Here is a 27,231-nt window from a genome sequence, read left to right as displayed (position 1 = left end):
AACCTAGAGTCGCCAACTCGTATATAGCTAAGTAAATAAGGCAGCACACTGCAGCGCTAAAACATGTAAACTTGAAAACATGAAATTTGAACTGCATTACTGCACTAGAAATATGAAAAATGAGAGCTTTTAGCGCATAAAAATGGCCAATTTTATGTGTACCTGGTAGCCCCTTAACGGCATCTCTCTTATACCAGGTCCTAAACTTGCCTTACCTCGCTGAGAATAAACGTCTCCATCTGAATGGGTGCATGTGAAACCTCTTCTTAGATTGAATCTCTCTCTCTCTGTGGAGGGGTATTGGACCTGCTGTAATTAAAACACCTGTGGCTAGGAGGCGGAGTGCTCGGTCAGAAGGCTAAAGAATTTTGAATTGAATATATGGCAAAGCGTAAAAATTAAAACTGATCTACTCCATATTTACATTGTGATATACATTTTTTTACGCAGTATGACATCCATCACAGTCTTCCATTTAACGATTATGTCATGACTATTTCATAAGATTTTCATGACATACATGCATGTTGAGAAGAGGGATTACAAAAAAAGGTATTCTGTTTTTATTTAGCCAAAATGATGTCTTGGCCTCACCATCTGTAGCGAAAGTCCTTCCTCAAATGAAAAAGATCTTTTAACTTCCCTTTCTTAGCCTCCTGAACCCAATATAAGATTATAATAGGTACAGAATTAGTCAATTATGTTAATAATGCAGACATTTCTGCAGCCATAGTGAGGGAACTCATACACAACTAGGGGAACCTCATAGATTAAGATTATATTAATTGAAAATTAATGTTTTATAAAACCTTAAACTAAAATAATCATCTAAAATGCTAATAAAAGTAATAATAATAATAATAATAATAATAATACATATATCTAAATGCAATCAATTGCAATCCGGGAGATGTATCAGATGCTGTATTTCATAAGGCCCTCACTGTTTCATAATATAATCAGTTATTTTTATTGAATATTTAATTGGATAAATATATTTCATCAAGGTCCCACGGAACATCTAATACATCTCCTGGACTGTAATTCATTGAATTCATATATATTTATTATCATTATCATTACTTTTGTTAGAATTTTTTCATTATTATATATATTTCTAGATTTAGGTTTCATAAAAGTTTTTTTTGATCCTCATTTATTATCTTAGCATGTTTATATTAATAAATTAGATGTCTTTATGATGTTTAAGCGAGGTATGTAGAGTGTCAGTGATATTGAATGCCCGCGTCTGGTTAAATTCAGTGACACAAGAGATGAGAAACATCACAAAACCTTCTGTCTTCATTCACATTGAGTGGAGTGTGTTGTCGCTTATTAGCCAACTTGTCCTCTAATATATTAACAGTTCCAAAAGCTTTAGCCCAACTAGTGATATCAGTGAAGAACAGCGGTCCTGTAAAGGGTAATAAGGAAGTAAGCAGTAAGTAACAATTTCCAAGTCCCTGATGCAGTGTGTCCTTGGTAGTCCATAGCTGCTAGGCCCGATCCCTGTGAATCTCCTATCAGCCAACATAGCCAGCGTGACTTCATGCTTATCAGAGGAGACACTAGGGATCCCAGTGGATCGGGTGAGGATCACAGGGCTTTGGTCTATCAGCAATGGAGTACCGAATTGGCTTCTGCACCAAGGTCCTGAGAATCTTTTTGCTGAACTTTAGTAATTTGGGATTGGTCTGCCATAATGAGGCTCTTTCTTTACTGACCTCATGACAGTTGCAGAGGTTGCTTTCGCAGGAAATTACACTTAAAGGCATTAACCACGTAGGGATTGTATGTTCTCCCAGTGTGTGTTTGAAAATTACTTGCTATTTCCATGTATTGTATAACTATAGATAAGCGGTGCACTCCTGCGCAGATCATGAAAAATGGGGTGCAAAACCTAGCCAGTAAAATAGAATTTCCTTATTTATGATTTCCATGTATTGTGCTGCATATAGCGTCCTAGTTACTGGGACATGTATTGTCTGTTCATATTACTTTCTTTTAATCCTTTGGGTTTTTTTCTCTCCATTTCATAGCATTCATATGTTTTGCATGTTTTGAAAATCTTTATTGTGGCATAGGACAAGGATTGTTAACTATTCTAGGTAATCGGTCAGCAAGGTTTTGCTACTTAATCTGAGAGCCGAGATCCTGAATATAGGGATGTGTCACTTACTGGACTGTGTTTTTGCTGTTTCAATACAACCAGTGTTTTATCAGATGGAGATTATCACTACAGGACAGCTTGACATGTGCAGGGTAGTCTAACCCCGCCCCCAGCACTGATTAGCAGCTCTCTGTCACTATGCATTGTACACAGAGAGTTGCCAATCAGTGGTGTGCACACTGTTATACACAGCTCAACAACTGAGATCTGCAGCAGAGAAAACTGTGACTCTATAATAACTGCTGCACCCAGTAAACAAAGTGGCACATCACTGCAATCAGGGTCCAAAACCACTTGCTACTCTCAGATTATACAGCAAAAGCCTGCTTGAAGATTCCCTTTAGCTGTTTAGCACATTGCCTACAGAATTAAACGTTTGGGCATGTGTTGCTGTACTATTATATTAGAGGCAAAATTTATCTTAAAACAGACTTAATTTACTAGTAAATTTTATAGTTAGTGTTCCATTTGCTGCAGACCTGACATTATGCTGGATTCTCTCCATGGTTCATTATAGTGAACATAGTGATAAATAACTGACCCATACTGTGTTTAAATACAGTACGATCGCCACAAGGTATAATCTACTTTGGCCAAATAAAACTTCCAAACACATACCAAAATAATAACAATAATAATATTATACAGTAAAAAATAATGCATTGTCCAGTGTCTGAGTAATAGCCCCATAATGTCTAGGCAGATAGTACCGTACTATAATTAAATAACATCAAAATAACAACTCCACACATAAACTAATATAATAAAATCGCTAAAAAATGATTAAAGGGGTTTTTCTATTAACAAAATTTATCTTCTGATCTCTCGTTATATGATGATGAATATGATGGCTTGCGGTGCTCGCTCATCACTGAAGTGCAAGGCCTTTTAGGTCGCCCCTTTCAGCATGAACAGCTAAGTGCAATAGGTCATACACGCCGTTGTTGGACGTTGTTGAATGGTCAACCATGGGCAATCGGATTTCACGTTTCCCCTTCATATATGCCACCATCCACAGTTTCCATACGCTCTCAATCTTAGAACGGGCCATACTGTTAATAGTAATGCATTTGGAAATTTCTGCTTTCGTAAAGCTAATATATTCTCCAAATTAATATTTATAATGTATTATTCATATTCATTTTACTTTTTAACGTTGAGTTATGGGTCTGTAAACCAAACACCAAAGTAAAGGGTGCTCAAGCTTTATGTATTTGTCCTGTCGTGTACTTTGTAGGGAGATGAAGTCTATTGATGTGTGTTCTAGTCAGGCATTCTCTCCCTGATTTTATCTCTAAGCCCCGTCTCGTTATTTTCCAGGGGTGAGCCTGTTGATCCCGCATGAGGCGATTGCAGAAGAAAACTCATGGGAAATCTATCTGTCAGTCAATCAAGGGGAACCAAGGTAAGGAGAGTGATGGGCATGTGTTAATGGAAACAAACAGAACCGTCTGAAATGAGAAAAGTGTTCTTTGTTTCAGGTCAGTGATACAGAGTGATTGGAGAGGGAGCCTCGAATGGCTCGAGTTGGAGCTCTTGACAAGCCCTTTAGATAGAGTATAAGTGATTTATATTTTTATGTGGTTCAGATTCAGTGATAACCAAACCTACATATCCAGGAATATATTTTCAGGAGATGCAGGAAGTCACACTTTTGTCCAGCTTATTAGCACACCACTAGAGCAGAGGCTATGTAGAGTCTTACTATAAGGAATAACACGAGCATCAGGTTCTGCTTTTTTTAGACCCTCATTGAAGGACATCAGCACATTATTACTGAGATATTAATTGTTAAGGATTAACTGTACATTTTACCAATGTATGTTTTTACCAACATCCCGTAATAAAAGTTAGGAAGTGTAATTATTATTAAAAAAAAAAAAAAAAACAAGATGAAAAAAAAATTGTATTGCATGGGTTCAGGCCAGGGGTGGGAAATGAATGTTCCGAGATGTCACATGAGAGATTGTGACTGTTGAGGAGGGCCAAACCAATATTCTGCTCAATATTAATATTATATAATTTAATATTGAGCAAAATTAAGTAGATGACACACCTCCATAAACAGTGTGAGCCCCACTTATCCTCCAATATATCTAGGAGCCCTCACACTCCAATATAATGTATGAGACTGCACACAGCTACTACATACAGTATGAGCCCCCACATAGCCCCCATTTATATAGTATGAGTACCCATATAGTCTCTCTGTATACAATATGAGCCCACACGTTGCCTCCTATATAATGTATGAGACTGCACACAGCTACTACATACAGTATGAGCCCCCACATAGCCCCCGCATATATAGTATGAGCACCCACTTAGTCTCTGTATACAATATGAGCCCACACGTAGCCTCCTATATAATGTATGAGACTGCACACAGCTACTACATACAGTATGAGCCCCCACATAGCCCCCGTATATATAGTATGAGCACCCACTTAGTCTCTGTATACAATATGAGCCCACACGTAGCCTCCTATATAATGTATGAGACTGCACACAGCTACTACATACAGTATGAGCCCCCACATAGCCCCGTATATATAGTATGAGCACCCACATAGTCTCTCTGTATACAATATGAGCCCACATGTAGCCTCCTATATGCAGTATGAGAGCTAAATAGTCTCCTATTTTAGTATGAGCCCACACAGAGCCTCTTAAATATATTATGATACCCAACATAGCTTCCTACATTCAGTATGAGCCCACACATGGCCTCCTATATACAGTGTGAGCCTCCACATAGCCCCCTAATTACAGTATGAGCCCCAAACATAGCCTCCTATAAACATGCAAACATCAAATCCATATTTGCAAAAAAATACCCAACACATACAGTACCTTGTTCCTGTTCCCCTGACGCTGTGCTCCTGTCTCCAGTGCACTGATTATCTGCACTATAGAGGCAATGAAGTGACAACAGCACGTCTGCCCATTCAGTTGCACTTGCTGATTAGTAGAATAAGGAACTGAAGGCTCTGCCCTCTACAAATGTAATCACTGTAGTCTGCATCCCGAGAATACACATAGCAGTGACATTAGGAGATAGCTGTCAGGCAAGGGCATAGTGCTGCCCATAGTCCACTGTTTATGCCCTTTTGGCTGGCACAGGGCCGGACTGGAACTGCTAGAGGGCCAGATGTGGCTTGTGGAATGCAGTTTGCCCAATTCTGGTCTAGAGCTTTATGTGTAACTACAGGATAATCCTGAAAATCAGTATATAATAAATAGCTCCTCTATTAGGTGTATTTTCCAAGTTCTGCACTTTTGCATTCACTTCTATGACATGAAAATTGCAACAAGGGTCTTCTCATCATCCTGGCATGCCTCTATTAAATTAACATTGCTTGTGCATTGAGCAAAGTAGCTACTGTGTTCAGACATGGAAACGGTAGATGGATCCAGTACTAATTTGGTTAAATGTAAAAATTCATCATAATGCATAATTCAATTGTACAGTACATAATACACCTTGTAATAAATATTTTCTGAGAAATTAGCTTCCTTCTACATTTATTAGCCGTTTCCGCTCCTCCCTGCTACCTAAACTTGCCATTTACCCTAAAAAAAACCCTCTGATTAAGACGGATTGAGTGCTTAGTGGGTGTCATGTTACAAAGCCCATTATACTTTCTGAAGATGGGACAGAGTAGGAGGAGTGAGGAGCAGAGTGAGGAAACAAGTAAAGGAAAACATAAAAAGATTGTGGTGAACTTTCTAACAAGTCTTTTACCTCACTCCAGAGCTGATTCACCTCTCAATAGCTGAGTACTAGTATAATTCCCTCAATTTCCTCCTTGCATCTGTATGATACAAAAATTAACAAAGAGCAGAATTCTCTCTCTCTGTGTGGTACTGTGCATAGCAGAGATCACAGCAGCCAGTCTTCCCTCCCCAGCGCCCAGTGGATTACAATTTAAGAGATAAAACATGCAGAGGGGAAAACTGGTGACTTAGTAGGATGCGAGTCATATCATGGTGAGAAACAGTGTTATTCCTCATGTGAAGACACAGGGGTCAGTGAATGCTATTGTCCGCTGGCCCGGCTGTCTTTAGAAAGATCGCATGGACCAGGGTTCATACCACTGAATGCCTGCTTTCTTTCCCCATGGGCAGAACACTACTCAGACAACACAGGGTGAGGATAAAACAGTGTGGCAAAAATTTATTGAACCACCAATACACAATAGCATACAGAACAGTACCAGCAAATACCCAAGATAGTGCAAATTACAGAGTCTCACCCTTCCGCTGACTCACCATGATTACAGCTGCTTCCAGTGTTGCATACCCCCACTTTTGGCGGGCCCTGACAGCGAGGAGGTAATGACAAGATTAGGAAGCTAACCATGAGCAGTGAGGTATGTGGCCAGGTGAATCGATTGTCCCAACCTGGATTCTTTAAGACGTTTCTGGCATTTCAGTGATGGCCAATGAAGCAGTCCTGAGTTCTTCCAGCTGGGTCCTTAGTACCCTAAGCTGACATCCTGAAGAGTCACCCAAACTAGAAGAAAAAGTCTTTTTATATAGTGGCATGTAATCTATTTTTAGATTTAACAAGTGTCCTTCAGTCCAGCACCACAGGTAAGGGGAAGAATGGTGATGAGATCAAGTTACATTACTTGATTATTTAAAATATTTGCATAGTTTTTCCTTCTCTGCTTTGAAGTCAGCAAAGCGGCTCCATAACATAATGCTTAATTAGCATATCAGCAAACATCATTGTTCAGTGACCATGTCTTACTGTTTACAAAGATAACAGAAGATAAACTGTAGGAGATAATATTAGGGGTTAATATTCGTCCTACAAGAGTCAATACTTCAGACAACAGTTTATGATCCTGGGTCTACACAATTTACATCTGGCATAATTAAGAAACAATGTTGAGTCATCACACCTCATATATATTATTGTGCTCTGGGATCTAAAGAGATTCCAGGGCATGGTAATTGTAAGATGTAGAAAAAAGTGCTAAAAACCAATGTATTGTTAGAATGCCCTGTATGGTCTTTGGCACCTCTTTTACCACTGGCGCAAGCTAAAGCCACTTGGTCGTGACTTCCAGCCATGACTGCAAACGAGTTGTCCCCAGTTTCATACAGTAGTTTGTACCAGTAATGCAGTTCCATAGCAATAAACTAATATTTACCAGTTATTGCTTTTTTCTTGAATGTTATTCATAGAAAACAGGAAGAATACAGTATGTGGATTTGTTCGATTGCATCGAATAAAACCATATGTCTTATTATCTGAAATTAGGGTTTTTAATTATTAGCAGCGCAAAAAAAGTCCACAAATCCTTCCTGGCTTCTATTGCAAATGGTTTGATGACCGGTGGATCCACAGCAGCTGAACAACATTCTAAAACGCACAATTCTATGGATCAGGTGAGCATAATCTGCTATTCTTAATTCTGAATATTTATCGAAAAAGACTCTATTACGCTATTTTTCTCCAGGTTATCTACTTGGATTTTTTTTTAGCATTCAATGTTTGAAGATTATTAATATCGTGTATGTAATACAACAGTATCAAATATATAAATACTAGTGTTGAGCATTCCGATACCGCAAGTATCGGGTATCAGCCGATATTTGCGGTATCGGAATTCCGATACCGAGTTCCGATATTGGGAATCGGTATCGGGAAGAAGAATCATGTGTAAAATAAAGAAAAAAAAAATATTGATATATTCACCCTCAGACGTGCCCTGGTTGTAACCGCTGCAACCGCCATGATTCCCTTCCTAAGAATGAGCGCGTGAAGGACCTGCGATGACGTCGCGGCTTGTGATTGGTCACGTGAGCGGTCACATGAGCGGTCACGTGACCAATCAGAAGCCGCAACGTCATCGAAGGTCCTTCACGCGCTCATTCATAGGAAGGGAAGCATGGTGGTTGCAGCGGTTACAACCAGGGCGCGTCCGAGGTTGAGTATATCAATATTTTTTATTTTTATTCTTTATTTTACACATGAATATGGATCCCAGGGCCTGAAGGAGAGTTTCCTCTCCTTCAGACCCTGGGAACCATTACAGGATACATTCCGATATTTGTGTCCCATTGACTTGTATTAGTATCGGATATCGCTATCGGCGATATCAGATATTTTTTGGATATCGGCCGATACAATCCGATACCGATACTTTCAAATATCGGAAGGTATCGCTCAACACTAATAAATACCATATATACTACTTTTGCCATGGAAAACTGGGTAAGCTTATTGAGCCAAGTATAAGCCAGGTATGCATTGTCCCCTCATCCCTGTCCTGCTATTCAGCAGCAACTTACTGTAAAATCACAGCAGGAGCCGACAGGATAGAATAAATGGCTTACACAGTAGATACACATAGATATATAGATATTCAGATGTCAGTGACGTATACAATTAGTACAATGCGTGTGCAGCTTATTGTACATGTATTTAATCATTAAAACATTATTTTTCAGAAAAAAATGGCGTGGGCTCCCTCTTAACCAGCAGAGGGAAAGCCGATGGCTGGGGGAAGATGTTTTTAGCCTGGGAAAGGGGTAATACCCAAGGAGCTTCCCAGGCTATTATTATCAGCTCACAGCTGATATTAACATACATAGCATTTACCGGCTATTAAAATGAGGGACCCCCCCAAAAAAGGACATAGGGTCCCCCTATAATTAATACCCAGCCAAGGCTATGCAGACAGCTGTGGGCTGATATTAATAGCCTAGGAAGGGGCCATTAATACTGCCCCCAGGCTAAAAACATCAGCTGTCAGCCACCCCAGAAAATGTGCATCTATAAGATGTGCCAATTTTAGCATTAGCCTCGCTCTTCCCACTTGCCCTGTAGCGGTGGCAAGTGGGGAGGTTGATGTCACCTTTGTTCTGTCATGTGACATCAAGCCCAGAGGTTAGTAATGGAGAGGCATCAATTAGACACCCCCATTACTAACCCCATAGTCATATTGTACAAAAACACACACATCCAGAAAAAGTTCTTTAATTGAAAGAATGACACAGACTCCTTTAATAAATCTTAATTAAGCCATACTTACTGCATCACCCATTCCACATATTCTGCAAAAGAATTAAAAAACAAACAACAATATTCCTCACCTTTCTGCTGAGAAGATGATAATCCATTTGTCCCACTACGGGTCTAGCTCTGCCACATCTAGATGGCAGGCTGCATGGTTGCATGATGCATTCATACAACCTTCCATCCAGCAGAGACTCTGAGCAGAGTCTCCTACCACTGCCCAGTGTATTGCAGTGAACTGGTAGGACCTGTCTGACGTCACCGCTAGCGTGAGAAGATTCTCATGCTCCCGATGCCGTCAGAAAGGTCCAGGGCGTTCACAGCCAATGAACTCACTTCACCTTTATGATGATAGCACGAGTGCCACGAGAAATTTTCCCATGGCACTGGTGCTAAAGTCAAAATGGTACCGGAGATGTCAGTGTCCGTCTGTGTGTAATACCTCTGGCACATGTGTAGCAACCATGTGCCACATCAGTAACACACGGCAGGTGCTAGGGAAGCAGCAGTACCATAAGCGCTATTCCCTGGTGTCAGGTGCTGAAAATGACTCATCATTCTCCCCTGCTCTTCCTGGGAATGATGAGAGTTGAATTCAAATGAGAACAATGACAGCAGGTAATGGATGATGGCAGTATTACTCCCATCAGCCGACACCTTCTGCCGCTAATAACAGTGAGTGCAGGAGTGACTGATGGGCATATTCATCAGCCAACTCCTGCACTATAAATAAATAAATAACTGAATTAATAAAAATTGCATTGGTTCACCTGTATTTTCTATTTTCTATATTTTATCAGCCAACACTGACAGCTGGAGGCTGCAACCCTCTGCTCTCATCATTAGCAAGGCTGGTTATCAAGAAGAGAGGGGTGCAGACTCCGTATTTTTTAATTACTTAAATAACTATTTTAAAAAAATGGCAGAAGGGGTGTTTGTCATGCACATGACAGCGCAATAAACACCTGGTGTTTGGGCAGCCAATCATAGTAATGCAGGAATCAAAGATGGTGCCAGCATTACTGTGATTGGCAAGTAAATAAAGTGCCAAGCATGCTGCACGGGTCACCCGAATATACCGGGGTGGATACCAAATTCCTTACCGAGAAAAAAATAGCGTACTATTTGTGCAAGAAACGAATAGTGCCAAATGTATGTGCTCATCACTAAGTGTAACTTTTTGAGCAAAGTCACTCCTACTCCATTATATGGCAGGCGTGTTGCCCTTGTATTCACAGTTCAGATTGTCAGTCAAAGAAAGCCTTGCTGTAGATTTTCAGATAAATCCTATTACAATGTGTAAAAGAGGTAACGTCTCCTGTTAACAGCATTCTACAATTTGCCAGCAAAACCACACGGGACCGACTGATCACAGCTTCAGTATTTAACAAAGACAGAAAGTGCAGCCGCCACCCGCCCTTTCATCTAAGGGAGGTTTACAATGCACATCCTACAGTAGGTCAAATGGGATGAATAGTTGTCCTTATGTCATTAATATAAAATTGCAAAGGTTAAACAAATTCTGATTGCTAAGAATATATATATATATATATACACACACATGTGCCTGTCAATAGCATGGAAACAATAATCGGATGTAGGAAGGAATAAATGTGATGAATCAATCACATCAGTTTCACACCATGAATGACAGAGTTCATCCCTATTTGACACATGAGTTGAACCCGGCATGCATTTTATTTGGTAGTCATAAGAGCACAGGATCAAGTTCAAGGGTGGATTATAAAGTAATAAATAAATTTATTGGACTACACTACCCCAAAAATTGACAAAAACTGTGTTTTCTTAGTTTAGAAAAAAAAGTTTATAACCAGGACTATAATAATAATAATCTATATATATAATTGTCTAAGGGTTTTTCTGTCTGTCTGTCTGTCCTGGAAATCCTGCGTCTCTGATTGGCCGAGGCCGCCAGGCCTCGACCAATCAGCGACAGGCACAGCATGGCGACGATGATGTCATAAAGGTTGCCTCAACCAATCAGCGACGGGCACAGTCTGCCGCGAATTCACCTCGACCAATCAGTGACGGGCACAGTATCGAAGTAGATGTCATAATGGTTGCCATGGCGACGATGATGTCATAAAGGTTGCCTCGACCAATCAGCGACGGGCACAGTCTGCCGCGAATTCTGGAATCATCATTTTGTTTTTATTGTCTCAGCAGCAGCATTACATGTGGCACAATGCTGTATGGAGCGTCTATGGGGCCATAAAGAACTGCATGGAGCATTACATGGGGCATCTATGGGGCCATAAATGCATGGAGCCTTATATGGGCCATCTATAGGGCCATAACTGCATGGAGCATTATATGGCCATCTATCGGGCCATAACTGCATGGAGCATTATATAGAGCATCTATGGGGCCATAACTGCATGGAGCAATATATGGGGCATTATATGGGGCATCTATGGGGCCATAAAGAACTGCATGGAGCATTATATGGGGCATCTATGGGGTCATAACTGCATGGAGCATTATATGGGGCATCTATGGGGCCATAAAGAACTGCATGGAGCATTATATGGGGCATCTATGGGGCCATAACTGCATGGAGCATTATAATACGTGACTGGGCAAAATACTATGTGACTGGGCAACATACTACGTGGACATGCATATTCTAGAATACCCGATGCGTTAGAATCGGGCCACCATCTAGTAATAATAATAATAATACAGCCCCCTTATAGTATTATGGTCCCCACAGCCCCAGATAGTATGATATTACGAAGCATGGAGCTGTGGCTCTGTGCGTCACCACAGCTGTTAACATTATCATTGTAGTGAAGATGACAATATTGTTAATATTATCACAAATTATGTGGCCAAAGGCTGATTTGGTCCATCTGGCAAATTTGCTTGATGGTCAGCATGGCCCTCAAGAGAAGTGACCCTTTTCTAGATGACGTTATCAGAGGAAGTCGTCACATTTAATTCATTACAAGAGTTTAAAAAGGCACCCAAATAACTTTCTTGAGAATGAAAATTAGAGATGAGCAGAAAAGTTTGATTTACCCTTGTCTGGCCTCCAAACCTGTCCTCTCTGGCAGATGGACCAGGGCAGTCTTCACTCTGGGCTGGCAAATCTCTGCCTATGATTCTGGGTGCCGCTTACTAAGCACTCAATAAGACATGATGTAGCAATGTGATGTTTTTCAAGTTGTCGTGTCAGGCCTACTGACTACATCTAATGAGACATCAGGATGTTTTGGTGGACTAGTAAACAGCAAAGGCAGAAAATTGTCAGTTTAGTAGTGAACACTGCTCTCATCCGGCTGTCATGGAGGACCGAACTTGAAGTAGGACCAGGGTAGTTTCAATATTTTTATTCACCTCTAGTAATAGTAACACAAATTACGGTTGCGAGAGATAGAAATGGGTTATTGACCAAGGGTTTTAGAGTCCGAAGAGATTTCTCCCCAAGATGAGAAAAGCTTACTGTTTTTTACCTTTCTCTGGTAGGTTAAATGGGATGGACTCATGTAGTTTTTCAACCATGTAAAAAAAAACTATTTTGTTCCCTATGTTTAACGGTGTTTAGATGCAGCAAAGGTTTAGGGTTAAGAATATGGCTCAGAACTAAAATAGTTGTTTCCCGAGAAAAATTCTTATGTATTGTGCAGATCATGTCTGGCTTAAATAGTTTTGTAAAGTCACACATTGTTTTCCCAATGCAATGTTGTGCAAAAACTTTATGACTTTTGACGTTTTAAGGGTAAGTTCACTCAGAGCGTTTTTGCTGTGTTTTTTTCTGCGTTTTTTTTAATGCAAATTTTCTGTTGCTTTTTACAGTACCGGCAAAGCCTATGAGATTTCAGAAATCTCATACACAGATTTGTTTTTTGTATGATCAGAATTTTGTGCTTTGCTGCGTTTTTTGGACATAGATCATGTCACTTCTTTCAACTTTTTTGCTGCGTTTTTTCACCCATTAACTTGAATAGGTCTTGCAAAATCGCAGGTATCATTATTTGCTGCGTTTTTGCTGCTGAAAATCCAAGGACATTAGCATGGACAAAGAGAAAAAAAAACACACCCAAAAAAAGCACTAAAAACGCACCAAATACGCAACAAAAAACCCACCAAAAATGCACCCAAACCTGCTGACGCAGCTTCTTTCCTGCCAAGAAGATCAGGATTTGCTGCAGAAAAAAAGCAGCAAAAACACCCTGTGTGAACTTACCCTAATGCTGTTTTCCGGCAACTGGGTGGGATGGGGGTGTGACAGGATATGATGTCGATTTCAGCTTATTCATGATGAATGAGGGCATTAGCTACACCACATATCTTACTTAAAACACAAACCCCAGCTGCATTTTGATTGCAGGAGGGGGATATCACACAGTGGTGGTCCACCCTCAATTCAATTGGCCCAACTCCATAACATTTCATAACAAAAAAGGAGGGCACGGAGTACATAAGTGCATATAAAAATTTTTGTAATTTTATTTGTCTATCAAAAGATATATGTATAAAAAAATTACAATACAAAAAAAACATTCAGGGAAACACAGATATATTGAGGTCACTGTCTATAGTTGTATAACCATGCACTCACACATGATATCAAACAATCACTTGGATTCAATGTTATTATGTCAATGCCCGAATATAGGTCAGAGAGGCACTAGGTCAGGCAATTGTATCTATATATGTATTTGTATCAAAATGTGCATCATAATGCAAAAGACCGTGCCAGACTGATAAGGTGTATCCCACCTGAAGCATGAAGGGGCTGCAACCAGTGTCTATTACAAAATTGCACATGCCCCGCAATCTGCCCAGAAAGGGAAAGAAAAAAAAGAGGCTATAGCGCAGTGTCAGGGGAAGGTACCATTCCATGGAGCAAATATATTTAGTTAAAGTAACTATATACTATACCTATCGCTCATCGGTCCTTACCCAGAAGCAAGATAGTGCCCCCCTGGTCAGGTGCAGCAGTCCCACATATCTTACTCCAGCAGGGATCAAGAAAGATTTATGAAAGATTTACAAATTAGTTTAAAATATTAAATAACAGCCATTTGGGATTTGCTTTGTGAGACAACACCTGGATTCAATTATTGCTTGTCATTTTTTAATAAATAACTTACAAAAATGACATGTATATGTGTGTATATATATATATATATATATGTATATATATATATATATATATATTAAGATTGTGCTTACCGCATGTGTTGGGGGACACTCCCTTGGCACGGGATTCAAGCACACGGACACGGTTTTTCGCTTAAACACAGTCTATGTGGTTTATTAAAGAGTCATAAACCGCGTTATGCACAGTTCATTATATACATTTCATAGAACAAAATAGGCACCAACCGGTAACATTAACTTGCAGCTTTGTCTTAGACACTAAACATGCTGGACCTCTCACTTCGTCCAGTTACCATGGGTGCCCGTACACCGAACAGCTCATCAATGTCCCTAGTCATATAAGGCACATGACATTGGGTCGCAGACTCTAAACATGCTGAACCTCACTTCATTCAGTTACCGTGGGAGACCACACAGTTCATAGAATAACACAAGCACCAACCGTCAATTGTACCTTATGGGAGCTCCTGCTCCACCTGCTGACTCCTCTTCAGTCCTCTCTCCTGGGGAAACTGCCTTACGGGGTTCACCAACTTCCCTTCTTCTTTTCAAATATTACTCTTCAGGGAGACAACACTCCCAACACATAGGCTCTCCAGGACATTCATCATGGTAACAGTTTTACCCCAGAAAAGAAAGATATATAAAACACATCATGCACAGATGACAATTACAAATTAGTATCTAAGACAAATATTGTCTGTAATGCCTGATAATATGATTGGAAAAAATCATTAAGGTGACACTATAGCAATTCTTGGTATAAAACATTTGCTTTACAAAGGTAGGGATAGAAAAAAAAAAAAAATATATATATATATATATATATATATATATATATATACACGAGTATATACATAAAGTGAGCATAGTGCAAGTACTTATAGATCACAGGGCTGTCATGGCTAACATAAATAGCATAGTTACCAAAGGTACATATTAAGTATGATGTATGATATATATTATCTTTATGTTGCCCAACGCACGTTTTTTTGTGGCTTCTTCCAGGGGCGATATCTAAAACAAAAGGAGCAAAAATGCTCAGTCAAGCAAATCTTGCCTGTATATTGAGCCCATCTTCATCCCTAGAAGAGAGCTAAATTCCTTTGTTTTATAGATCAGTGTGTGGGTTTTGGCAACTGGACTCAATTGATTAAACATCTGACATTTTCCTTTGTTGTTAAAAGTTTTTTAATGACTTACATTTTAAGATCAGTAGAAGCTAATCAACAAAGCACTACAATGTACTCTAAATGGCTATAGAAAGATAGATTGAGCCAGAGATTGAGTAAATGGACAGATTGTAAGGGTGCTACGCGTTAGGGTTGGTGGATTGCACTAAATAAAATATGGTAGTAAACTGCAATCGCAACCCGGTGTCCACCGCGCAGAGATGAACCCTGCAAGTGTTACCTTGATAACACTGAGTTAACTCCACTCGTTGTTAACAGAACACAGAGTACCAAGCTCAGTTACTTCACCGAGAGGTACGACACGAGTATGCAAAGTGCTATACCCTGCTAAACGTCACAGGGATAATAGCACGTGGATTGGGCTAGCTCTGCAACTAAATGGTGCAAACCGCACACACTAATTAAGCAGATGCTGAGCCAAGAGAGAGCACTTAGACACTAGACACAATACCTTGTCGCTTTCACTGAGAGGAACCATAAGGGTTGAGCTTGCTCTGTAAGTGAACTGTGCCAATCGTGCACATGTACGAAAGAGATGTTAAGCCAAGCGGCTAGTTGCCCCAGTCCTGACACTACTGAACCTGTGCCTAACCGGCACCTGAGCATGTAGCAGACTAGAGACTCAGGCGAAGAGCCACGGGTACGAAACCGCATAAGTGTGCAACCTGCCTGCCAACATGTACAGTCTCTGAGCAAAGACACACACACACGTGCAGACAGAGAGGTAGAGTAGCCACCCACACACACCAAACATAAATGACACTAGCACGCCCGCGTGCGTCACTGAGAGCCTTTTATACGCTAAGCTCCACCCCAAACACTCATGCCCAGTCAGCCAAGACATCACCCACGAGCCAATCCGGAGCTGCCACATCACCGGAGCAGCTAACGTTCGACCACCAATAAGAAGATGACACATCATGGACATGCTCAGAAAGGTGATCTCTGGACTTAGACTCCAGAGTGCAAGGCTGCACCTGCATATCACTGGTTACCATAGACTTGGCTGGAGAGCCAGCAGTAACCAAACATATACCACAAGCCTGAGCAAGATGCTGGGACCGACGTCTGTGCTGAGCAGCAATTGCAGCAGCCGGACCTGAATGGGAGACCACAGTACCAGATTATGCTTTGGATCTATCCCGCGCAGTGGGAGAATCCCAATGCTTAACACAACTGCATAATGTATGCCTCCAGTAAGTGTATATGCCCGAAAATAATACACAACAGAGCACACACTGACTCCATTGACGTATACGCCTGAAGCCCAAATAATATTTGAGAGAGTTCAGACGTAAGCCCCGATGGGACCACTTAACGTGGTGAAGAACACAGTGTGAAAGCACCCTAAGACACAAAGGACATGAAAAGATGTAGTGCATGTACACTGGGTTAATAATTGAAGATGGCTATACATGTGAGATTTTGAGCCGAGCTACTGTATTGGCTTACAGCTATCCGGTCATCCCCATGCATGATTTCAGTGAGCAAAGGGGAAAAAACTGATGAGAGAAACTTCTGCATCTTCTCTGAAAACTGCCTGATCCTCCTCATTCTCAAGTTGGAACGCTCCTATGATCATCAGATGTCATCTGGTTCCCCCAAAATTTTGACCTTTATCTGGTGTTTATGGGGACTGTTATAATAATAAATCCCAGTGAATGTAAAACTAAATGGCAGTAAAAACTGACAAAGTAATGCATTTTCTTTAAGTGGTGAAGAGATTGGTTTGCAATATACAAACCCCTTTATCCCATTACTTCTGATAGGATAGAGATTTTACCTGTATTTTTCCAGTTAATTTAGTAGCTGAATATGTTTTTTTAATGCTCAGAAGGGTAAAATATGGCATACAAGACAACAGAAACAGCGTACTACATTACCTATCAATAGTACCTTTCATATATTTTGTCATGAATGATACCCTATGTTGGCTATTTTCATCATCCATGGATTCTTTACGTCTGAAAATTTCACATTAGCAGCACTAACGCTTTGGTTAGCCTTGGATGAGATGAGCATGATGACATCTTTTACTCAGGAAACATCAACAGCAAAAAAAAAACATGTCTGCCAAGATGAAAAACCTTGACTCCAACACCTTCTCAACGCTGCAAATTCAGTCCCTTTACCTTTTCATTAAATTACAGGAAGGCAGGACTTCCAACCTGTTCCATCTGAACTAGTACTGACGGGACTATGATAAGGACACAATATTTTTTCCTTACTTTATGTCGGACATAAAAACGCTCTTCTCATTTCTTTTTTTTTTTTTAGCAATGTCTGGTATATAGATTAACTGAATTACTCTCCTAGCTGGTGTTAACCTGGAGTGAGAAGAGATTATTTCTAATATCAGGCATCTGACTTTCGTATCTGTAGCAAAACAGACAGGAAACATAGGGAGTTGGGATGAAATATCAACAGGCATTAGAGTAGAATGGTAAATGGGAATGGACATGGATTTTCAGTCACACACTGAAAAAAAAAATCTATTAAAAATGTAAAGTTCCTATTTAAATCTAAAAATTAAAAATAAAAAAGGACAAAAATGGATTAATTAAGAAAACATCATACCTTCATGTTGCTTAACTCCTTTATTGTTCTAATACTGTACTTGTAAAAAGACTGTAATATCCATCCAACAAAACCTACCCAAGATACTTTTTTGCTCAGTTCAATTTATTAAAGGAAATCTGTCAGCAGGATTTCACCCCCCCCCCAAATTATTTATATGCACTTGTAGCTCCTTGAAAGATAGAGTCAAGAAATACCTTTACAGAGTAGGTCCGTCCCACCATTAATAAGAAATCAGCTTTTGTATTAATATGCAAATGAGGCTGAAGGTTTATGGTAGATCTGAAGGATCTGTCACTTCAGCGCTATTTGTTGCCCAGCACCACCTCCTCCTACTTGAATGAATACACATAGAGGCTGTCAGTCAAGTAGGAGGAGACAGTGCTGGCCAGGAAATAGAGCTGGAGAGAGTGAAGCTTCAGATCTACCCAAGCTCTTCAGCTTTATTTGCATATTAATTTACATGCTGATTTTTCAGTGACAGAACGTACTGTCCATGTAATGATATTGCTGGACTTGACTTTGAAAGAGCTATATGTGCTTATAAATAATTTGGGGAGTTAAGGATTGCTGAGAAATTCCTTTTAAAACTGATATACCAATCTTATAGAAGAGGTGTGACGGAGTAAGAGCAGCCTGATTAATTAAAAGACAAACACCACTTGAAGGGACTCTGTCACCCCAAAAATCGTATCTGACCTAAGGCCACCGGCATCAGGGGCTTATCTACAGCATTGTGTAATGCTGTAGATAAGCCCCCGATGTATCCTGAAAGATGAGAAATAAAGGTTAGATTATACTCACCCAGGGGCGGCTCCGATGCGGTCTGGTCCGATGGGTGTCACGATCCGGTTCCAGTGCCTCCAGAGCAAAGTACTGCAGTGCGCAGGCACCGGACCTCTCTGACCTTTCCCGGTGCCTGCGCACTGCAGTACTTTGTTCTGCCCTCAACAGGTCAGACAAAGTACACCTGCACCGGAGCCGCTGCAAGAAGACAAGAAGAGGACATCGAGGACGTCATCTAATGAAGATAGGAGGCACTGGACCCGGATCGCGACGCCCATTGGACCGGACCGCAGCGAGACCGCCCCTGGGTGACTATATTCTAACTTTTATTTCTCATCTTTCAGGATACATTGGGGGCTTATCTACAGCATTACAGAATGCTGTAGATAAGCCCCTGATGCCGGTGGGCTTAGCTCAGATATGATTTTTGAGGTGACAGGTTCCCTTTAAGAAATCAATCACATCTGAAAAGTGGATTGTGCCTCCCTGCACCCCGCTAGGAATCTTACTTCAGTGAAAAACACCATGTCACGTAATGATGGTCATTGCTGCACTAACTCCGTTTTGCACAAGTTAACGGATCTGTCCATGACTGTTATGAAATTACCAAATGCCGGAAAACTCTTGCACACCTGAAAAAAATCATGACATTTCAAAGTAATTTTTAGAACTGGTTTAAATCCTTGGATTTATAGACTCCAATATTTATAAAGCATCTCTAATCTTTTAATATTATGTTTAAAAATTGAAACCAAAGCCTTGCGGACTCAGAAATTAGAAGTGAACGTGCCTTAATGTCTGGCCACCAAGGAATATCAGACCAACTGACTAAATGTGATTTGTACAGTATAGGAATGATCAGGGAACGCAGATAATCCAGTATTGTTTGTAATCAATAGGAGCCTATGACCTATGAACATTATACTTCCTCTCCTTTTATCTGATCACCTATCTCTTCCCATTCATCAATCTTCCTATCTGTTACACTCTCGATTTCCTAATCTATCTGCTACTTTCTTCCAGCTGGGAATCATAGATCCTGTCTTACGTTCTCCTCCTTCCCTTTCTTTCTCCTCTATACTTCTGCTGACCTTCTTTCTCTTCTTCTTGGCTCCATTAATGGTCTCCTGGGACTCTCTTCATACTTTCATGTATCTTGAATGGGACCTAATGGGTTTTTTGCACCTGTCTTTGAATTAAAAGCTTTTACCAGCTGGAAAGGTGAAGAAGAAAACCACTATTAAATGGGAACATACACAAGGGACTAAACAATCCCCAAACACCACTTTTGTGTTTTCACATTTATTCGTTCAACACTTTTAAGATGGTATACCCTAGAGCAATGCCCTCCGCATCAGTCTAAAAGCATGTACAGTCCGTTACGCAATCCTATTCTACGTCCTTGCACAGCTATGATATATAGATTACCCTACATGAATGAACTATGAACTGAATTAGAGTTCTTAGGTTAAGAAAATAAAACAAAAAATATAATCTAAACTGTTCCTCAAGGTGAGAAGTACTTTTTGGTTAATGAACCATCTTTGGTCTCAGAGGAAGCATTTTTTCTCAGGTTTCTATGAATAACAGTACAGGGACATACAAAAACCAAGTATAAGATTACAGCAAAATCCAAAATCTGGTCTTCACAGTTGACTATTTGGAGTAAATGCAGATCCTTGCTTATCACATTCTCTAGGTTGTTAAGTTTTCTAAAATGCCCTGATCTGTAGTAATAATGCTATAGAGCTGGAAAGGCTGATCAGAATGATATACATGTCTGTGGGAACATTTTCAGTAATTCCTGCTGTTTTTACCGATATGAGTCCAGTGACTGGTCCTATCCAGTGATTTCTAGTTTCCCCTGTATGACTGTGCAGACAGTTTTCAACCACTAAGTAGTACCTGGAGCAGCCAGTGCCAGGCAGCAGCTGCCAAGGCAAACAGGATCATGGGGTGCATTAAAAGAGGTCTGGATACACATGATGAGTGCATTATACTGCCTCTGTACAAATCCCTAGTTAGACCGCACATGGAGTACTGTGTCCAGTTTTGGGCACCGGTGCTCAGGAAGGATATAATGGAACTAGAGAGAGTACAAAGGAGGGCAACAAAATTAATAAAGGGGATGGGAGAACTACAATACCTAGATAGATTAGCGAAATTAGGATTATTTAGTCTAGAAAAAAGACGACTGAGGGGCGATCTAATAACCATGTATAAGTATATAAGGGGACAATACAAATATCTCGCTGAGGATCTGTTTATACCAAGGAAGGTGACGGGCACAAGGGGGCATTCTTTGCGTCTGGAGGAGAGAAGGTTTTTCCACCAACATAGAAGAGGATTCTTTACTGTTAGGGCAGTGAGAATCTGGAATTGCTTGCCTGAGGAGGTGGTGATGGCGAACTCAGTCGAGGGGTTCAAGAGAGGCCTGGATGTCTTCCTGGAGCAGAACAATATTGTATCATACAATTAGGTTCTGTAGAAGGACGTAGATCTGGGGATTTATTATGATGGAATATAGGCTGAACTGGATGGACAAATGTCTTTTTTCGGCCTTACTAACTATGTTACTATGTTACTATGTTACCGCCCGATAGACTTCAAAGGGCATCATGGGGGCTCAGTGGTTAGCACTATTGCTTTGCAGTGCTGGGATCCTGGGTTCAAATCCTAGGAAAGACAACATCTGTAAGGAGTTTGCCTATTTTTCCTGTGTTTGTGTGGGGCTCCTGGTTTCCTTCCACACCTGCAAAGACATACAGGTAGGGAATTGTGAGCTCTAATGGAGACACCAATGTTGATGTCTATAAAGAGCTATATAAATGAGTAAAATAAATAAATCTGTATACAAACAACAGGGATATTAATTAAATGCAAGTTTTACTGATTTTTTTTCTCAACAGCTCTGTATATCAATCTCAGTGGCGAAACTTGAAATCTGTGGGACGTGATGCAAAGTTTCCAATGGGTCCCTCAATTATTACAAATTATCAATATCTATGGTGTTTTCATAAAAGCCAAAGGGACCATTTTGGCCCCCTAGGCTTCAGGGCCCCTGTCCGAGTGCAACCTCTGCACCTTGTATAGTTATGTCCCGACCATTCTTCCCCTTCTTTAGACCATGATGTCCACTAATCAGACTGCGAGTACAACGTGACAGGTTTCCTTTAAGATGACATTGGGTAAATTGGTAGTGCCTGGAAAAAGAAAAGTTTGCAGGAGTTAAGAAGTCTAAAAAACAGAAAGAGTAGCGTCTGCTTTCAAAATGGCTTGCTGTATGATAAACCTGCAAGATTTACTTGCTGCTACAAGCCAAAGCCCAGTTATCCAGCTGTCAGAGGATCTAATCCTGTGATTACATTGTCCAGCCAATACTACTGTATAAAAGCAATCAGGCGTGGACACTAGAAAACCCAGTGTTTAGTCATCAGAGCTTTAACTTGACTGCAAAGAACAAACACAGTATAAATGGGAAATAGCCGTGGCTTACAAATAGTAGAACAAAACTCTGGTCGGACAAAAGAGCAAACTTTTCCCGGTGAATACCCTAATAATGTGTAATATTTCACCATGAATTTAATGCTTGGAGTGGACATGTCCTCTCTGAGGATGATATAATATAATGTGTCTCGAGACATGAACACTGCTTCATTTCAATTGTTCTTCTCACTAATTTTGCTATATGCCAAGTCATGACTGTGGTATTGTAGAGGCTTCCTTCCAACTCACCCCTTTTATACCAACCCCCCTCTTTTATTACCCTGCCCCGCTCCCACGGAACACCCCTTCCCCCAAATTTACACTTGTAACACCTTTATCTTTGGATAAATTGGCCAAATCTGCCTTTTATTAAAAAACATGACAATAAATACCTTTTAGTAAGGAGATTCTTGGAGTTCCAAAACCTGGGGAAAACCAATAAATAATAATTAACCATCCAGAATTACCCTCAGACACGACTACAGGCTCGGGGGCACCTTTGCTGCCAGAAAACCTTTTTTATAACACCAACTCACAGGGAGTCCACCCTGTAGAGTCCCAAAATCAGTCAGGCAATTAACCATAATACAGACATAAAGGGTAGGTTACCAGCCACCTGATGTACACTCCCCCACCACAATTTTGCCACCAACGCCAAGAACCCCCTCACCACCGCTCACCGAAATGACAAAATGGCATCATCATCCAACATTTTGATATTTTTCCTTACTAGAACCCCTAAATTAAAGGTTGAGTCCTTTGCTCTTGGTGCCTCATTTGCTAGCCCCCACCCCTTCTCCGACAGATACACCCTGGTTAATTGTAAACAATCCCCCCTATTGTCCAACCCCTCTAAACTTTGACCCCACAGAGCCTATACATCTACCCATATTTATTCTTTAACCCCTGCTTGCCCTACAAACCAAGTCATTGGTTACTCCGCCCATGGCTTTACTGAGGGCTATGTTTTTCCTTTCAGAAGGTTTGACCATGTTGGAAAGGGTAGGGTGGTTGATGTTGTTGATTTTGACACCACATCATTTTTTATGTCTCTCGTTTTCTGTTAATAGCTTGCAACTGGAAGGTTCAGAGGTTCTTCTGGGACCAGAAGTGACCTGCGGACCTCTTGATATGACCTTTTCTACTCCCGTGGCCTTAACCATCCCTCACTGCGCTGAAGTAAGCTGTGAACATTGGAATGTCAGGCTCAAAAGAAGATCCCAACAGGGCAAATGGGAGGCAAGTAGTTTTTGAACCATTCAATGGGACAGATTTATCAAAACTGTGCAAAATAAAGTAGTCGCAATCCAGATGTAATTTTTTTATACCTGTTTAAAAAAAAAATTGAGTAACTATTAGTTCCTGTGGGCAAGAAAAAGCTTTTTCCTGTATGTGTGATTTTGATACCAATAAGGCTACATTCCCATGAGGAGCTTTTTTTCCGCTGCAGAATTTCTGCTCCAATTATTTACATTACATTACTTGCATGTTTTTACTGCATTTTTCTGTGAGGTTTTGTTAACATGCGTTTTCAACACATTTTTGACGCTGAAGTTTTTTTCTCTTGTTGGTATGTCATGCTTTAACCCCTTTCTGACATCAGACGGGATAGCATGTCCGACATCAGAAGCCCCGCTTTAAGGTGGCCTCTGGCGGTGAGCCTACCTCAAAGCCACGACATGTCAGCTGTTTTCAACAGCTGACATGTGCCCACAATAAGCGTGGGCAGAATCGCACCTGTGGTCGGTGCTCATAGCAATGCTCTAATTCTACTACATAGGGGCGATCTGAGAATCGTCTCTATGTAGCAGAGGCGATTGAGTTGTGGCAGCTTCTAGCCTCCTATGGAGGCTATTGAAGCATGCCAAAAGTAAAAAAAAATGTTTTTAAAATGTCTTCCTGGAGCAGAACAATATTGTATCATACAATTATTAGGTTCTGTAGAAGGACGTAGATCTGGGTATTTATTATGATGGAATATAGGCTGAACTGGATGGACAAATGTCTTTTTTCGGCCTTACTAACTATGTTACTATGTAAAAATATGAAAAAATATAAAAAACATTAAGGTGTAAATCACCACCCTTTCGCCCCATTCAAAATAAAACAAAAATGAAATCAAACAGACACATATTTGGTATCACCACGTTCAGAATCGCCCGATCTATCAATAAAAAAGGATTAACCTGATCGATAAACGGCGTAGCAAAAAAATAGCCAAAATGCCTGGATTAAGTTGTTTTTGTCACCGTTATATTGCATTAAAATGCAATAACGGGCGATCAAAAGAACACATCTGCACCAAAATTGTATCATTAAAAACGCCCGCTCGGCACACAAAAAATAAGCCCTCACCTGACCCCGGATCACGAAAAATGGAGATGCTACGGGTATCGGGAAATTGCACTTTTTTTTTTGCGCAGTTTGGAATTTTTTTTCATCACTTAGATAAAAAAGAACCAAGACATGTTTGATGTCTATGAACTTGTAATGACCTGGAGAATCATAATGGCAGCTCAGTTTAACATTTAGTGAACCTAGAAAGACAGCCAAACAAAAAACATGTGTAGGATTGCACTTTTTTGCAATTTCACCTCACCTGGAATTTTTTTCCAATTTTCGAGTACACAACATGGTAAAACCAATGGTGTCATTCAAAAGTACAACTTATCCCACAAAAAATAAGCCCTCAAATGGCCATATTGATGGAAAAATAAAAAATTTATGACTCTGGGAAGAAGGGAAGCAAAAAACGAAAATGGAACACCGAAAAAAGCTCCGGTCATGAAGGGGTTAAATAAAGCTGCTTTGTTTTATACTTCCTGGTATTTCGCTTTTTCAAAATTTTATTGACCGACTCAGGTGTGTATTACATGCGTTGTTCCACCACGTTTGATTTTTAGCTGCTGATTTTCTGCATCTAGTTTAAGTCTATGGGAAAAAATTCAGAAAACTCAACGTACCAACAAGATAAATTGACATGCTGTGCATTTAAAATACGTACCACAGGTCAATGAGGCCACTGAGCATGAATAAAGCACAGTGGGCTGGAGATTTCTATAAATCCCATTAACTTTTCTGGAACTGTAAGTGTTAGGACTGGCGGAACGCACCAAGAGAGATGATATAGATGCGTTCGCAGTCCGGGGTCCACCGTGCAGGTTAAACCTGCTGCTAGGAAATGACAGACAATATGGCGGTATTCAAAAGTATACACGCGTGGGTTAAACCTCACCCAGCGTGAAGAAAGCGATCCTGTTGCGTCACAGGACCGCGGTATCGCACATAGAGCGCGAGCAAGTGGTCAGCGAACTAAACCCCAACAGGGATTGTAGTCCGATTAGACCCTTGCTGGCACTACACCGCTACTGGGTGTGAAAGGAATTATATAATTAAGGCACCGAAGTGCGAACTGTGCCGTGCTGGCAGGCACCACAAAGCACCCAGACGTGGGTCAGGAAGCGCACACTGGCGCGTGGCACCGCACTGGCGGTCACAGCAGTAGACGCTGACACGTGTGTGACACGTTGAGTGATAAGTCGGGCGCTAGATAGCAGCCATACTCCATACGCGAACAATCATACAATAGGGTAGGGGTATTTAAAGAACGACTTGCACTCACAACAAACACACATATTAAATTGTACACTAGCGCATGGCCGTGCGGTCATGCGCAGTTTATATAGTTGCAGGACAGGAAGCGGCCACAGAAACTTTGCCCTTCCAAGACCTTCCAAGAGGACCAATAGAATGCGCTGCAGAGTCTGAGCACATGACCCTCGATCTCCAACGGGAGATCTTGCCCTGGGCATGCTCAGTGTGCGCAGACAAGGACTTAGTCCCAGAGAAGTCCACTCGCTGCTGACCAGTATAGGCTTTACAGGCAGAAGCTGGAGAAGCAGCAGTAACTCTTCTCACAGAGTCAGACTGAGCGAGACGCTGGGATTGACATCCCTGCTGAGCAGGCTCCACTGCGGCTGGAGGAGAATGGGAGACCGCAGCGGAGACGGATCGAGATTACCCCTGTGCAGCAGAGGAAACTCGACTCCTAACATTACCCCCCATCCTAGGGCCCCCCCCTCCTTGGGCCTCACTACGTTCGAAGGCAGCAATGAGCTGTGGGGCCCGAATGTTTTCAGCAGGCTCCCATGACCTGTTCTTTGGACCATAACCCTTCCAATCCACCAGATAGAACTTTTTGCCGCGTACCACCTTACACCCCAAAATAGCGTTCACCTCGTAATTGTCCGTAGACGAACCCAATGTCCCGGCAGATGACTCGGAAAACCGGGACATGTATACGGGTTTCAAGAGGGACACATGAAAGGTGTCGGTGATACCCAAGCGTGGAGGAAGAGCCAGGCGGTAGACCACAGGATTAACCTGTTCGAGAACCTTGAAGGGACCCAAGTAGCGAGGCACAAACTTAGTGGACTCAACTCGCAGCCTGATGTTACGGGCGGAGAGCCACACCAAGTCGCCAGGAGCAAAGGTCGGAGCGGGGCGCCGATGAACATCGGCGGAGGACCTCATTCTCTCCTTGGAAGCCCGAATGGCATCCTGAGTGCGATCCCAAATGTCCCGTGCCTCCACAGCCCAGTCTGCCACCCTGGAATCGGCGGAAGACACGGGCATGGGCACAGGTACCCGCGGATGCTGACCATAGTTAAGGAGGAATGGGGTCTGTCCAGTGGAGTCAGCTACAGCATTGTTAAGAGCAAACTCCGCCCACGGTAGCAAAGATGCCCAGTCATCTTGTTTAGCAGAAACAAAATGTTGCAGATATGTGACCAAGGTCTGGTTGGCTCTCTCCACCAACCCATTAGTCTCGGGATGATATGCCGAAGAGAGATTCA

The 27,231-nt window shown here is 41.2% G+C and overlaps 1 protein-coding gene and 1 long non-coding RNA gene across 6 annotated transcripts in view; one reads left to right on the top strand and one right to left on the bottom strand.

The window, feature by feature from the left end:
• The window catches only part of LOC138676850 (uncharacterized), a 52,428-nt gene extending 47,331 nt beyond the window's left edge, over positions 1-5,097 (bottom strand). The window contains exon 1 of the long non-coding RNA XR_011320837.1: positions 5,024-5,097. This is a non-coding gene — a long non-coding RNA (uncharacterized lncRNA). The remainder of the gene's footprint in view (positions 1-5,023) is intronic.
• UNC5D (unc-5 netrin receptor D) overlaps positions 1-27,231 on the top strand; it is a 968,940-nt gene that overhangs the window by 818,897 nt on the left and 122,812 nt on the right. For 4 of the 5 annotated variants that reach the window (XM_069766508.1, XM_069766506.1, XM_069766507.1 and 1 more), the window contains 2 exons: positions 3,491-3,575; positions 23,446-23,614. In XM_069766508.1, coding sequence (XP_069622609.1) covers positions 3,491-3,575; positions 23,446-23,614 — 254 coding nt within the window. Of the gene's footprint in view, positions 1-3,490; positions 3,576-23,445; positions 23,619-27,231 lie in introns of all 5 variants that reach the window. The other variant, XM_069766505.1, reaches the window with a different exon arrangement.

Source organism: Ranitomeya imitator, chromosome 4, assembly GCF_032444005.1.
Source record: "Ranitomeya imitator isolate aRanImi1 chromosome 4, aRanImi1.pri, whole genome shotgun sequence".
Lineage (NCBI taxonomy): Eukaryota > Metazoa > Chordata > Amphibia > Anura > Dendrobatidae > Ranitomeya > Ranitomeya imitator.
The sequence above is the reverse complement of the archived record's forward strand: the minus strand, read 5'-3'. Positions and strand labels throughout refer to the sequence as shown.